Source organism: Mus caroli, unplaced genomic scaffold (assembly GCF_978045245.1).
Source record: "Mus caroli unplaced genomic scaffold, Mus_caroli_1 scaffold_13, whole genome shotgun sequence".
Taxonomy (NCBI): domain Eukaryota; kingdom Metazoa; phylum Chordata; class Mammalia; order Rodentia; family Muridae; genus Mus; species Mus caroli.
Genome location: NW_028227268.1, coordinates 12,604,714 through 12,619,208, shown reverse-complemented (window position 1 = coordinate 12,619,208; position 14,495 = coordinate 12,604,714). Strand labels below are relative to the sequence as shown.

The 14,495-nt window shown below is 45.5% G+C and overlaps 1 protein-coding gene across 10 annotated transcripts in view; it reads left to right on the top strand.

Annotated features, from left to right (window-relative positions):
* Positions 1–14,495, top strand: part of Arsg (arylsulfatase G) — a 132,182-nt gene that overhangs the window by 69,739 nt on the left and 47,948 nt on the right. For 7 of the 10 annotated variants that reach the window (XM_021176936.3, XM_029483074.2, XM_029483075.2 and 4 more), the window contains 2 exons: positions 9,220–9,407; positions 13,731–13,778. In XM_021176936.3, the coding sequence (XP_021032595.1) occupies positions 9,220–9,407; positions 13,731–13,778 (236 nt within the window). Of the gene's footprint in view, positions 1–1,739; positions 1,793–4,718; positions 4,795–9,219; positions 9,408–13,730; positions 13,779–14,495 lie in introns of those variants that run through there. The other 3 variants (XM_085829449.1, XM_085829450.1, XM_021176938.3) reach the window with 2 other exon arrangements.

Here is a 14,495-nt window from a genome sequence, read left to right as displayed (position 1 = left end):
CCAGGGATCCCAGAACCGGCTCTTCCATGGTGCCCAGGGGCATCTGTGGTGCCAGAGAGTCAGAGACAGACTCTGACAGGTCTTTGGGAACCTCAGATTGTGTGCTCCTCAACCCTGGAGCACCAGTGGTGGCCTGGGGTCTGTGCAATCAAACTCCCTGTGTCTGCCTCACCCAGCAACCCTAACCCCAAGTGGACTCAGGACCCCATTTTTGTCCCACAATATGTTATAGGTGTTTTGCCTTCATGTTATATCTGTGTTACATATATAAGCCTAGTGACTGTAGAGGCCAGAGGAAGACTTCGGGTCCCTGGAAATGGAATTACAGATGGTTGGAAGAGCAGCAAATGCCCTTAGCCTCTGAACCATCCCTCAAGTTACCAAATGTTTATGATTTTAAAGATGCCTGGCTTGAGTGTCTTTTTCTTCCCTTAAAAATGAAGGAGTTGGGGGCTGGAGAGATGGCTCAGTGGTTAAGAGCGCTGACTGCTCTTCCAAAGGTCCTGAGTTCAAATCCCAGAACCACGTGGTGGCTCACAACCATCTATAACGGGGCATGATGTCCTCTACTAGTGTGTCTGAAGACAGCAACAGTGTACTCATATGTATAAAATAAATCATTTTTTTTAAATGAAGGAACTAAAGGGCGGTGAGATGGCTCAGTGATTAGCGTTGCCTGTCAGCAGGCCTGACAACCTGAATTCAGTCCTGGGATCTACAAGGTTGGAAGCCATTCCACGCATTGTAACATGCCTGTGCTCCATCCTGGATGCAAAATAAATAAATGAAGGCAATGAGAAAAGGAAAGAGAAACAAGCAAAGGTGTCCACAGTCTTGGAATGAAGCTCTCTTCCGGATGTCAAGGTCACTGTGAAGGGCAGGGATGCTGAGTCTTGTTTGCTTTAGCTAGTCAGGTGTCATCTCCATGGGGACGCCTCTGAGGAGTATGAAAATATTAGAGACTCATAGGTTTTAGCTCACTAGGGGGTCGGTCCTGGCAGCCAGAAAGAGGCTGCATAAGTGATGCCCAACTGGAAGTGTTTTGTTTCTTTTCATGTGTGTGTGTGTGTGTGTGTGTGTGTGTGTGTGTGTGTGTGTGTGTGTGTATGTTGTATGCATAGGTGTGTGCATATGTATTTGGGAGCACACAGCCATGCATTGTGTGGTCAACGTCAGATAGCTTCCTCGATAGCTCCACACTTTGGCATTTGATTCAGAGTCTATACTGAACCTGGGCATTGCTGATTTGGCTAGGCTGGCCAATGAGCCCTCAGGACTTCCCTGTCACCTTTCCCCAACACTGGGATTACTGATGACGGACACCCTGCCCAGCTCTTGTGTGGGTGCTCCAAACACTTTACAAATGGAGTTATCTCCCTAGCTCCTACCTTGAGATGTTTCAATGTTACAATGTTACATTTCACCTTGAGATCTTTCGATGTTACATTTCAGTCCCCACTGTGAGCTAGCCACTCATACCAGTCAGTCTCAGCTTCCCTTCCATGCCAGTTATGACACCATGAAGACTGGAAATGGATTACATTATCCTTTAAGCTGCCTCTCCCTCCCTGCAGCAGGACCCCACAAAGCCTCTGTGGCAGCTACAGTCATTCTTGACTCAGTTCTCTGTAGTTTAAAAATCATAAAATTTATACATATAAATCTAAAGAGGATCCACCCAAGCATTTTGTTGTTCTGATTGTATCCATAACTCTACCTTTTTCTCCGAACCTTTGAAGGGTGAAAACACCACGCCCCTTCATCACAAACAGCAGAGTATCTGACTCTTCAGGTAAGAAGGTTAGAATTGGAGAGATGTCTCAAGGGTTAAGAGTGCTTGCTATTCCTGCAAAAGACCCAGCTTTGGTTTCCGGCATGCAAATGGTGATACATAACCTTCTGTACCTCCAGTTTCCAGGCATCTAATGTTGCCTTCTGGTCTCTGTCAGCACTACACACACATAGTGCACATTCCTACATACATGCAAGCAGAACGCTAATGCACATACAGTAAGTACATCTTTTAAAAAAAGTTCTTGTGGCTGGTTAGATGGCTCAGAGGGTAAGAGCGCTGACTGCTCTTCCAAAGGTCCTGAGTTCAAATTCCAGCAATCACATGGTGGCTCACAACCATCTATAATGAGATCTGACACCCTCTTCTGGTATGCCTAAAAGACAACTACAGTGTACTTACATATAGTAATAATAATAATAAATAAATCTTAAAAACAAAAAGTTCTTCCATGTGCCTATAGTGCCATTATTATACTAAAAATGCCCAACAGTTCCTTAATATCTAAAATCCACCTCACATTAAGATTTCCTTAGCTGTTCCTCAACCATGCTGTTAAGTCTACTTGAAGCAAGACCACTTCCCATTTGTTTCTGTCTCTGGTTTCCTTTAATGAAGACTGTTGCCTACCCCCAATCCCAGCTTTCTCCCTGGCTCTTTGGAGCAGCTGGACCTCTTGTCTGGAGACACCTGAACACCAGTTTGTTTCAGCATTTCCTTGTGGCATGGTTGACTCTGTTGTCCTCATAGCTGGATTTCCTGTAACCTGGAAATTAGATTCAGAAGGTTGATTAGATTCTGGCAAAGAGCTCTCGCTTTTATACACTTCATATTTCATCCCATTAGGAGGCATAAAAGGTCACAGGCAAATGATTAGCGATACTAACTCTAATCCCTTTATAAGGGAGCTAATTGCCAATTCTGTCCAATTTATAAATGGCTGTGTGGCAGTGTGACCCCATGTCCACTGGCTACCAGTTATTGTTTGGGAGCTTGCAGACCTGCTGTGCTTTGGGTGTGAGCTAGTTGTTGCTAGGAGTACTCTCCCTTGTCTCCTAGCAGAGACTGTGGGTCAGCCCAGAGGGTCAGGGCATGTGCCTAATTATTTTCCTTTAATTATGAATTTGTAGGCTCTGGGATTAGTAGTATGTTTTCCAGTACTGAAAAATGACTCTCTCTCTGTCTCTGTCTCTGTCTGTCTGTCTGTCTGTCTCTCTCTCTCTCTCTCTGTCTCTCTCTCTCTCTCTGTCTCTCTCTCTCTCTGTCTGTCTGTCTCTCTCTCTCTCTCTCTCTGTCTCTCTGTCTCTCTCTCTGTCTCTCTCTCTCTCTCTCTCTCTGTGTGTATATGTGTGTTGGTGTACTTTTTTTTAGCTTACTTTATTGGGTTCTATTATCTACCACCCATCCAACCCTTATTACATACCAATCCCTTCCAAACTAGGTGGGAGAGAAAGAAGATTAGAGGGGAAAGTGGCCATAGACCTCTTTAGACTACTTCTTGCTGATTAAGGGCGGTCCAGCTCCTTGGGGAAGTCCAATCTCCATTGTTAGTGTATCTCTAAGCAGCAATCCAGCAAAACGGCAAACCAGCAATCCAGCAATCCACCAATAGCAAAGACAGCAGCAGGGGTTGAGGGGTAGAGGGAGCAGTAATAGCCACAGGCCTTCTCAGGACTCTCATATTTATATCCTCTCAAGAGTCCCCAGAATTCCGAACTCTCTGCAGCTGGCAAAACCACACCCCTCCTACAGCACAAGACAAATCACAATCACCTGCTGTGAAGCAGCCTCTTATCCCCCACCCGGATTAAAGCAAAAACATACTCATAACATAACTGGGTTTTTAAAAGAAAATAAAATTTTCAACTACGTGTGTGTGTATGTGTTGTGTGTGTGTGCACATACAGACACATGAGTGTGCACACATGCACCTGTGTGCACATGCATGTGTGGAGATCCCACATAGGGCATTGTGCATGCAAGGCTGGCACTGTACCAATGAACTATGTCCTCCAGCATATACTTATTCTTCTGATGCTCAGGTTGTCTCAAACATTAGGCGTTGCTCCAAAAAGATATGATTCCTTTTCATGTGGGACGGTGTTGGAAAGAAAGACCGAATGCAGGTATATTCATTTTACTTGGGGTGAAAGGAGAAAGCAATGCTTCTTTCTTTCATTTTAGTAGCTAGGAAATATATATAATATTTAATATAAATATTTTAGAGAGAGCAAGAGAGAGCGAGAGAGTGTCTCTTCGTAGCCCTGGCTTCCTGGAACTTGCTCTGTAGACTAGGCTGGCCTCAAACTCACAGAGATCCACTTGCCCCACCCCCTCCTCCAAGTGCTAGGATTAAAGGCCTGCCATTCACCACCACACCAGGCCTGGCAATTTTTTTTTTTTAAGTTATGAACTCACAATGACACTTTCTTTCTTTCTAACTAAACTTTTTTTTCTTGTGGTACTGAGTTGAACTCAAGAGCCTCACACATGCTAGGTGATGCTAGTCTACCACTGAGCAATCACCCAACCCTGTCTTTAACACCTATATTATAGGCTTTCTTAACATCTTATGGCTCTTGTATTTTCTGACGGTGAAACTCTTGGGCTCCCTGTTAGGAACATTAATGTAATTGCTTATTTGCATTACTCTCTCCTACACATGAAATTGTCTCAAAAATCCCAGTACTAACTCTTTTAATAATGTAGCCACTGTGTAAAGTTTAAGATTTCCTTACACTGTACATTTTAGCTGTTCTTAGATTTTTATTTTCTATCCCACTGGGGTGGACAGGCAGAACACCAAGTACTAAAGTCACCTGAAATGATTGTCCCCTCGGGGCGTTCTTATTTAAAACATGTTGTGCACTGAGACTCAGTTGTTTCTGTTTTTTTTCCTCTCGTAGAGTCTGCTTTTCCTTTGAAGTTTAACTTTGAATTTTGCCCAGATCTGGCATCTACATGGTACAGAAATCAATCCTTAGAACAACATATATCCCCAGGTATCTTGGTCCTCTCCTCTAGGCCATTTCTCCTGTCCCTTGTGAGGAACTTTGTGCATTTTATTATTAAGACCCGTTTCGGCTTTCCTTTTGTATCTATCAGTTATGTAACATAAGCAAGGACGGTTTCTTTTGTCTCACAGTTTAAGGTCTCCAGACCATGCTGTCAGAAAGGTGTGATGGGAGGAATATGAGGCATCTGGCCATGTTGTGTTCTCAGGCAGGAATCAGAGCAAGGTGAATTCAGTCATGGACCGCGCCAGCCATATTAACGCTGGGTCTTCCTTGCTCGTTTGAGCATTCCTGGAAATACGGTCACAGACATACCCAGGGGTTGTCTCCTAAGTGGTTCTAAATGCTACCAAATCGACAACAAACTGTTTATGTAATGCCTGCCCTTGTGATTTTTCAGAGTGTCCCCTACAGCGTCATCTTTCAGATTCTAGTCTGGGTCCCTCCCACTCTGTGGATCCCCTTGCTAAGCTTGGATCCTTAGTGAGTCCTTTCTTCCTGTCAGTTCTAAAATTCTCTTGTCACCCTCCCCTTATCTCTGTCATGAGTTTGGGGTTTTACACACTCTCATTCATTGTTGCTCTTTAAGCTACTCCACACTTGGCTTTCTTTAAATTACTTTTCTTTTTATGTTTACTTATTTTATGTGTAGGAGTATTTTGCCTGCGTACATGCCTGTACACCTTGTGTGTGCTTGGTACCTTCAGGGTCCAGAAGAGGGGCTCGGATCTTCTGGGACTGGAATTACAGATGGTTGTGAACCACCATGTGGGGGCTGGAAACAGGTTGTGTGTTCCTTAAGGGTGGGGCCATGCCTAGAATTTTAAAGAACATGTTTATATTACATTTTATTTATTTTGTGGACATGTTGGGGGTAGTGTCATATGCCTGCTGTACCCCATGTAGAGGTCAGAGGATAACCTGTAGGAACTGGTTCTCTTTTCTACCATGTGCATCCTCTCAGAAATTGAATCCAAGTCACCAGCCTTGGTGGCATGCACGTAGAGCGTCCATGGAGCTCTAGAATTCTTTCATACTTTCCCATGGTATCTAAAGTAGGCATGGGAACTCAATCATACATAATAGAGCCAGGCAGTTCTTGTTGTTAGCAGTGGTTACATTCCGCATGCCCACAGATAGATACTGCAACCTTATTCTGACTGGAAACACAGAGCTACATTCCTGTGAGCCCCAGGATGCAACATTTTTACCAGTCAGTTCATTCATAAACTTGTTTGATGTGTGATTCTCTTTGAAGATACCTTGTTTGTTTAATACATACTTCTGAGTCATTAGCTGTTGCACCCAGCCAGCTGAGCTGTAGCTCATTCCTGCACAGCTCCGGGAACATGCACGTCTTCTTTGAAAAGCACATCACAGCTTTCTTGTGCAGGGGGTGGGGTAGGGATTGCACACAGGGAAGTTACCCACAAAAATATCATTAGAAAAGTAAAAGTCATGGTGCCAAATAGAGAGGTCAGAAGACACTAATAGCCTCAGAGCTGAAACAGGTTGGCAGAGTCACTTTGTCTGTTTTGCCTGACCTCAATAAGGAATGTATGCATTGAAGCAAGTCTCTCTCTCTCTCTCTCTCTCTCTCTCTCTCTCTCTCTGATGTTTGCATGTATGTATCATTTGCATGTGCATGTGTTCATGTGTGTGTGCAGCTGTGTGTGCATATAGAGGCTATAAATTGATGTCAGGTGTCCTTTTAGATTGTTCTCTCTTCCTTTTTACAAATGTTTTCCTTGCATCTATTTTGTGTACTGCTCTTGGCATGCTTATGCCATGCTGTGCATGTGGAAGTCAGAGGACAGCTTTGGGGAGCCAGTGTAGGTCTTGAGGACAGAACTCAGATCATCAGACTTGGTGGCAAGGTGGCAAGCACATTTACTTATGGGACTATCAATCTGGCCCTAACTTGGTTTTGTTGTTGTTGGTGGTGGTGGTGGTTTTTGGTTTTTCGAGACAGGGTTTCTCTGTGAAGCCCTGGCTGTCCTGGAACTCACTCTGTAGACCAGGCTGGCCTCGAACTCAGAAATCCTCCTGCCTCTGCCTCTCAAGTGCTGGGATTAAAGGCGTGCACCATCACTGCCCGGCTCCTAAATTGTTTTTTAAAACAGAGTCTCTCACCAAACCTGGAGTTCCCTTCTTCAGAGAGACTAGAAGGCTGGCCATTGACCTCAGGGCATTTTCCCATCTCTACTTCCCTGGCACTAAGATTATAGACATGTGTTGTGTTGTTACATGTTGTATGCCTGTGTTGTGTTGTTATGTGTTGTATGCCTGTGTTGTGTTGTATGCATGTGTTGTGTTGTTATGTGTTGTATGCCTGTGTTGTGTTGTTTTATGTTGTATGCATGTGTTGTGTTGTTATGTGTTATATGCCTGTGTTGTGTTGTTATGTGTTGTATGCCTGTGTTGTGTTGTTTTATGTTGTATGCATGTGTTGTGTTGTTATGTGTTGTATGCCTGTGTTGTGTTGTTATGTGTTGTATGCCTGTGTTGTGTTGTTTTATGTTGTGTTGTTATGTGTTGTATGCCTGTGTTGTGTTGTTTTATGTTGTATGCATGTGTTGTGTTGTTATGTGTTGTATGCCTGTGTTGTGTTGTTATGTGTTGTATGCCTGTGTTGTGTTGTTTTATGTTGTATGCATGTGTTGTGTTGTTATGTGTTATATGCCTGTGTTGTGTTGTTATGTGTTGTATGCCTGTGTTGTGTTGTTTTATGTTGTATGCATGTGTTGTGTTGTTATGTGTTGTATGCCTGTGTTGTGTTGTTATGTGTTGCATGCCTGTGTTGTGTTGTTTTATGTTGTGTTGTTATGTGTTGTATGCCTGTGTTGTGTTGTTATGTGTTGTATGCCTGTGTTGTGTTGTTTTATGTTGTGTTGTTATGTGTTGTATGCCTGTGTTGTGTTGTTTTATGTTGTATGCATGTGTTGTGTTGTTATGTGTTGTATGTCTGTGTTGTGTTGTTATGTGTTGTATGCATGTGCTGTGTTATTATATGCTATATGCATGTGTTGTTACCCTGGGTGCATAGGTGCTGGGAATTTGAGTTCATGCTCATGCATCAAGCAGTTTACAGACTAAGTTTTCATCCCAGCCCTGTTACTCATATTTTCTTAGATTAATTTTTTTGTTTTAATTTTCAGAGTTAATTCTTCCCCCTGCCCTCCTAGTATAAAAACCTTTATGTGGTAGCCACAGCTGGAGCCCAGGTTCTCTGAGTGGAGACTCTGATGTGGGTTTCACATGATGGTCAGTGAAGTCCTGTTAAGGAGACTTGGTAAATACAGTCTCTTTCCAGAGGTAGCTGTGGGTCTTGGAGATGGCATCAAAGGTAACCTTGGCAAAGTTGCCCAGGGTGGCAGTGCAGCCCCTGGCTGATGTGTAGCGGTCATCCATACCATCTGTTGTCATCAGTAGCTTCTTGGGCACAGGAGCAGAGACACACATACACATAATTACAAATAAAAAAATAGTTACCTCTTCTTCAGGAAAACACCCCTAGTGCCTCTGGGGGCAGGGGTGAGAGGCACCAGCACAGAGGCACAGTGGCCTGTCACTCTGCGTGGAGCTTGCCAATCTTGTTTCCCCAATAGCCTCTCTGCATAGGGACGATGATGGCCGAGATGATGGGATGGTCCCTTGCATGGCAGTGGCTACCTCCTTGGAGCACCTGACACTAAGACCAACATGACCATCCTTTTTTTTTTTTTTAGGGATTCTCCCAGGAAAAAGCCAATAATCTCAGATTCATAATGGGCAGAGAGATTTCCTCCAGGGATTACGGCCTCATAATCCTAGGTCCCATGTCCTCAAGACCTTCCCACTACACCATGTCATCTGCCATTTGCTGTTTCCTGAAGAAGCAACTATTTTTTTTTTTTAATTTTTAATTATGTGTATGTGTATCTACGTGGGAGTATTCACACACGAGGACAATTGTCCATGGAAGCCTGAGGAGGGCGTTGACCCCCACCCCACTCCGGGATTGGAGTTACAGCCTGCACACCATGGGTGCTGGGAACGGGACTCTCTGGTCCTCTGAACGAGCAGTCTGTACTTTTAATCATGAAGTTGTCTCTCCTTCATGTCTGTTTCTATCCATGGATGATTCTAAGCCAGCTCAAATATTGATTTGGGGAGGGGCAGGGGTTCAAAAGCTCACAGCAGTGAGTGACTTTGACATACAGAATTTGTAAGTACAGAAGATAGACCCCGTCAATCTGAGTTAACCTCAGAGTATTTTTTTTTCTCCCTGGGCTTCATGTTCCTTGAGCACCACGGGTGATTTTTAAAGCTTTTCTCAGGACTGCCTTTCTAGTTCCTGAGTGAGTCCCCATTGCTTTTGGGTTGGCTTCCCGTAGCTGGCCAGGTCCTGATCTAGTTACCCTTTCCTTACAGGTTTGTAGACTTCCATGCAGCTGCTTCTACCTGCTCCCCCTCCCGAGCCTCCCTGCTCACAGGCCGGCTGGGTCTACGGAACGGAGTCACGCACAACTTTGCAGTCACCTCTATAGGGGGGCTTCCAGTCAACGAGACCACCTTGGCAGAGGTGCTGCGACAGGAGGGTTATATCACTGCCATGATAGGTAACGTGCCCTGGGGAGCTGCTTCAAGGTCTCAGCGTCTCTCAATGGCTCCTGCCTCTTCTGCTCACATCTGTGGTTTTTGTCGGTTTCTTGCCGGGTGTGGTAGGGATGCTCTCAGGTAGCTTTAAGTAACTAGAAAGACCTGACTCTGCTCCCGGAAACACACGCAGTTCTTTTGTCCCATGATAATAAGCTTTATGGTAAGTGATTGCGTCCATTGGGTCAGATTATCCAAAGATACCTTAGGGAACATTTCCAGACTCTCTTCAGCTATGGTGAGCATGCTGGTTTTTGTTCTTGTTCCTATGACTGCCATGGCTCATCTTTGGGGTCCTCCGTTATAATTAGGTTCGAGGAGGGAGAAGAGAGAGTAGGTAGCAGGTTCATGGACCCACCCACTCCCATCAAGAAACTGAATCTTTTGTTCAAGATAAGTATTCTTTCTTCCCAAGAACTGGGCTTAAATCTTACTGTCCAGAGATGGGTGGCCTGGCTCCTGGGTTGCAAAGAAGGCTGGGAAACTTGAGACAGGGTTATAATCATTGACATGGCCCTGGGCGTGGTCATCTTAAACAAACTGACAGTCTAGGCTAGGAGTGCATCAGGGATGGAACACCTATCTAGAATGCACAGTGCACTGGGGCACCGTCTCTATAGACAAGCAGACCAGCCCTGCCCCCCCCACCATAAATGAGGGCCTGACTATAGGATAGGAAGACAGCAGTTGATTCCCTATTGCTCAACTGATTCTTTTCCTCCCTCTCTCCTTTCCTCTTTCCCTTCCTTCCTCCCTCCCTTGCTTCCTTCCTTTATTCCTCTCCATTTTTTTTTTAAAAAGAGTCTCACATGTTTCAAGATGGCTTCAAACTCATTCTAGATCCTCCTGCCTCTGCCTCCTGAAGGCTGGAATTTTAGGCATGTGCCACCATGCCCCGTTTTCCATGGTTCTGAGCACAGAACCCAGGACTTCGTGGGTGCTAGGCAAGCACTCTACCAACTGCATCCCTAACCTTCTTTGTTTTTGAAACACCATCTTACTACGTAGCCCAGGCTAACCCTTAACATACAGTCCTGTTTGCAGCTTTCGAGTGCTGGGATTCCAGGCTTCTTTTGCTTGGATATATTTTTAAGGCACCTCTTACTCAGCGTGCTTTAGGATGTATTTGTTTACACAGCATCATTATTCTCTTATTGTAGAGCAGGAGAGAACTATGTCTTGAACCCCAGGGTACCTGCTTCCCATTCCTGGCTGGAATTCCTCTGCCCAGCATCTGACCCCAGCCTTCTCCAGATGCTGGAGCCTCCCTGCCTTTCTTGCAGATGCTGAGACCACAGTCTTAAGTTCCTACAGTCTCCTCAGCTTTGTTTGTGATGGTTACTTACTTACACAGAGCTCATTCCAGTGGGATTCCTGCATCTCTCTACCAAAGCGAAATGGCAAGGGAGGGTGTGCCAACAGGCTTGTGACAGCGAGGGTCCCTGTGGAGGAGACACTGGTCTCCTGAGCCTTCTGTGTTGGCTTGGAGGATGTTGCCTTACTCCAGACCAAAGGCTGGCATCTCTGGTGTATCCTTCCCTACTCAGGGTGACATTCATTGTGTCAGGAGGAGAAGCCTCAGGCATGGGAAGGAAGGGACCAATTAAGTGTAACTCTTCCCCCTTTCTAACTTCCTGAACTGGCTAGTTCTATGCTAACCTGACACAAGCTGAGTCAGATGAAGGGAGGGAAGCTCAATTAAGAAAATGCCTCTGTAAGATCCAGCTCTAGGATGTTTTCTTGCTTTCTTTGTTTCATTCATTCATTCATTCATTCATTCATTCTTCTTTTTTAAAAAATATTTATTTATTTTATATGAATACACTGTTGACTGCTGCTGTCTTCAGACACACCAGAAGAGGACATCTGATCTCATTACGAATGGTTGTGAGCCACCATGTGGTTGCTGGGAATTGAACTCAGGACCTCTGGAAGAGCAGTCAGTGCTTTTTTGTTTGTTTGTTTGTTTGTTTTGTTTTGTTTTGTTTTTCGAGACAGGGTTTCTCTGTGTAGCCCTCCCTGGCTGTCCTGGAACTCACTCCGTAGACCAGGCTGGCCTCGAACTCAGAAATCCGCCTGCCTCTGCCTCCCGAGTGCTGGGATTAAAGGTGTACACCACCATGCTTGGCGCAGTCAGTGCTCCTAACCACTAAGCCATTTCTCCAGCCCCTAGGGCATCTTCTTAATCAGCAACTGATGAGGAGGGCCCAGCCCATGGAAGCTGGTGCCATTCTTGGGCTGGTGGTACTGAGTTCTACAAGAAAGCAGGCTGAGCGAGCCACGAGGAGCAAGTTAGTAAGCAGCACTCCTCCATGGCCTCTGCATCAGGTCCTGCCTCCAGGTTCCTGCCCTGTTTTGAGTTCCTGTCTGGATTTCCTTCATTGATGAACAGTGATGTAGAAGTGTAAGCCAAATAGACCCTTTCCTGCAAAAGTTGCTTTTGGTAACGGTATTTTATCATAGCAACAGCAACTCTAAGATAATCACTCTCTTTCCCCCATACCCTGAGGTATAATTATGCTGACAACCTCAGTGCCCAGAGGACACATGAAGCTCCCTCCGGGGGTTGCTTGTTAGACAGACCTATAAGATGCATCCATGTATCCCTGGAGTCTGGACCAGTTTGGTCTCTGGACTGCCGGATGCTAGAATCTTATACAAGACAGGGGTCTGGGCTCTTCTTTACCTGCTTTGGTATTTTGGTTCCATTTGGCCTTTAAATATCAAGTAAGCAACTGGTCACAGCTGCCTGTATGGCTTCCGCCCTTTCCCTCACCCCAAGCTGTACCTTTTGCATGCCTTCAAGAAAATGAGAGCATCTATTTGCTTATGAATGAAGCCTACCAGAGGGCTCTGGGGTCTATCCACAGTGCTCAGCACTACCTGAACTCCTGATCCGGGCTCACGTGTTTTTACCTAGCTGTGTAGATTTCCCTTGGTTCTCCCCATTTACCCTTCATATTATTTGATATTTTGTCATACTATGGATTTTTTTTCCCAGACAGAGACTTTCTGTGTATCCTAGCTTTTATTCTTATATAACCTAAGCTGACCTTGAACTTCTGAACTTCCTGCCTCAGTGTCTTAAGGACTGTGGCCACCATACCAGGTTTCCCTCAAATGTTTTTTTTTTTTTTTTTTTTTTTTTTTTTTTTTTTTGAGGCAGAGTCTCACAATGATGCCATCCTAACTGGCCTTGAACTCACTACGTAGACCAGGCTGACCTGGAACTCACCGAGATCTGCCCCTCCTGAGGTAGATCCCCTCTTGGTAGAAACCCCTCCTGGTTTCTTTAAAAGTTGTTTTTCAGATCCACAGACTAGAACTGGGCATGGTGGTCTATGGCTGTAAGCCTAGCTCTCAGGAGGTTAATAAAGGAGGGCTTGAATCTGAGGCCTGCCTGAGCTACAGAGTAAAACTCTGTCTTAAATGAAACAATTTGCAGTTGCAAGAAGGGGGACAATGGGTTCTTGTAGAAGCGGATCTAGAGTCACTAGCTTACTCCTTTGCTCTGTGTGCTTTCTTTACGAGGTAGTTTGGCTGTGTTTTATTAAGGCCATATCAGCTAGTTTACTGAGTCACACCCTGTATCCGCTTGCTAGCTCCCCTCCTTCAGTCAAAGGTGCCATGGTTTAGATCTTTGGATTGATGATGTTATCTCTGGCTCCCTTGCCTCAGCAAGCAGGTTTCCTGGGACCCTGTCCTCAGAGCAAACGAGCAGATCAGAGGTTCTCACATTGTTAGAGCTTGGCCCCACGTCACCCAATTATCCCCCCAGAACAAGGCATTGGTGGAGCCGGATCTGCAGGTGGCTGAGTTTCTCATTTGCTGCCCTGCAGGTGTCTTAGCACTTGAGCTTCTGGGGAAGTGGCCTCTCCCCTCTCTGTAAACGGCTGACCCAGAGAGGAAGATGCTGAGACCAGGCATTTCTGAGACCATGCAGGGTGGGGACCTACATCCGTCCTCATCTCTGCAGGACCCTCCACAGGGCAAGCCACGTGCTCCGCAGAGGCTCAGCTGGGCAGCATCCCTGAGCTGCTGGGAAGAGGGGTCATCCCCAGCTATCTTTCCCATGTGGTCCTGAGTCATCCAGTTCCAGTCTTCCCTGTAGGATTCCTTGGGGTCTCAGAGAGCAAAGCTCGGCAAGCACAGGGCCTTGGCAGCTTCTCTTTGTCTTTACAGAAGGGTGGAGCTGATGGGAGCAGATGCGTGATCTGCTTCTTCGAGGGTCTACATGCTCCCACAGAGAGCCCTCTAAATGCCCCTCTCTCTCTTTTTTTCCACAGGCAAGTGGCATCTTGGGCATCATGGCTCTTATCACCCCAATTTCCGTGGTAAGAATTCTCTTGGAGTTTGTTCCCTAGGAAACAGAAAGTAAGGATCTCTGTGTAAAAGAATGCTATGTGCATTTGATACCATTGTAGCCCTGGGGATAATCTATGTTAGGGCATCTTTGCTTCCAAAGTCACTTAGGAACATGTGGGGGACCAGTGCTCTCATCCTCACATCTCTCTTTCTAGGACCTTCCCTGGTCCCCTACTTGTTGTTTATTTGACTTATACTTTCAGATCATAGTCCAAACACTGAAGGAAGTCAGAGTAGGAATCTGAGGCAGAACCTACAGAGGAATTCTGCTTGCTGACTCTCTCTCTCTCAAACCTATGCTTAGCTAGCTTTCTTGTCTAGTCTGGGACTACCTGCCTAGGGAATGGTGCTGCCCACAGTGGGCTGGGTCTCTCTACATCAATGAAGAAACAAGACAGTTGCCCACAGGCATCCACAAGCTAATATGATCTGGGCAGTCCCTTATTTGAGACCCTCCCCTTGTCAGGCCACTCTAGGCTATGTCAGGTTGACAGTTAAAGCTCACTGGGACATAAAGCGCCTACTGGTGAATAGGGATATAATGTTCCAATTTAAGGAATGCAGTGCTGAAGGGGAAGATCTTGTCATTTGTGCTGTCAAAGAATCTGAAGGCCGTGATAGGACCATAAAGGCAAAAGAAGGAGGGGCTAGCAGGCTGACAAGGAGTAGGGCAGTTTGTAGGACAC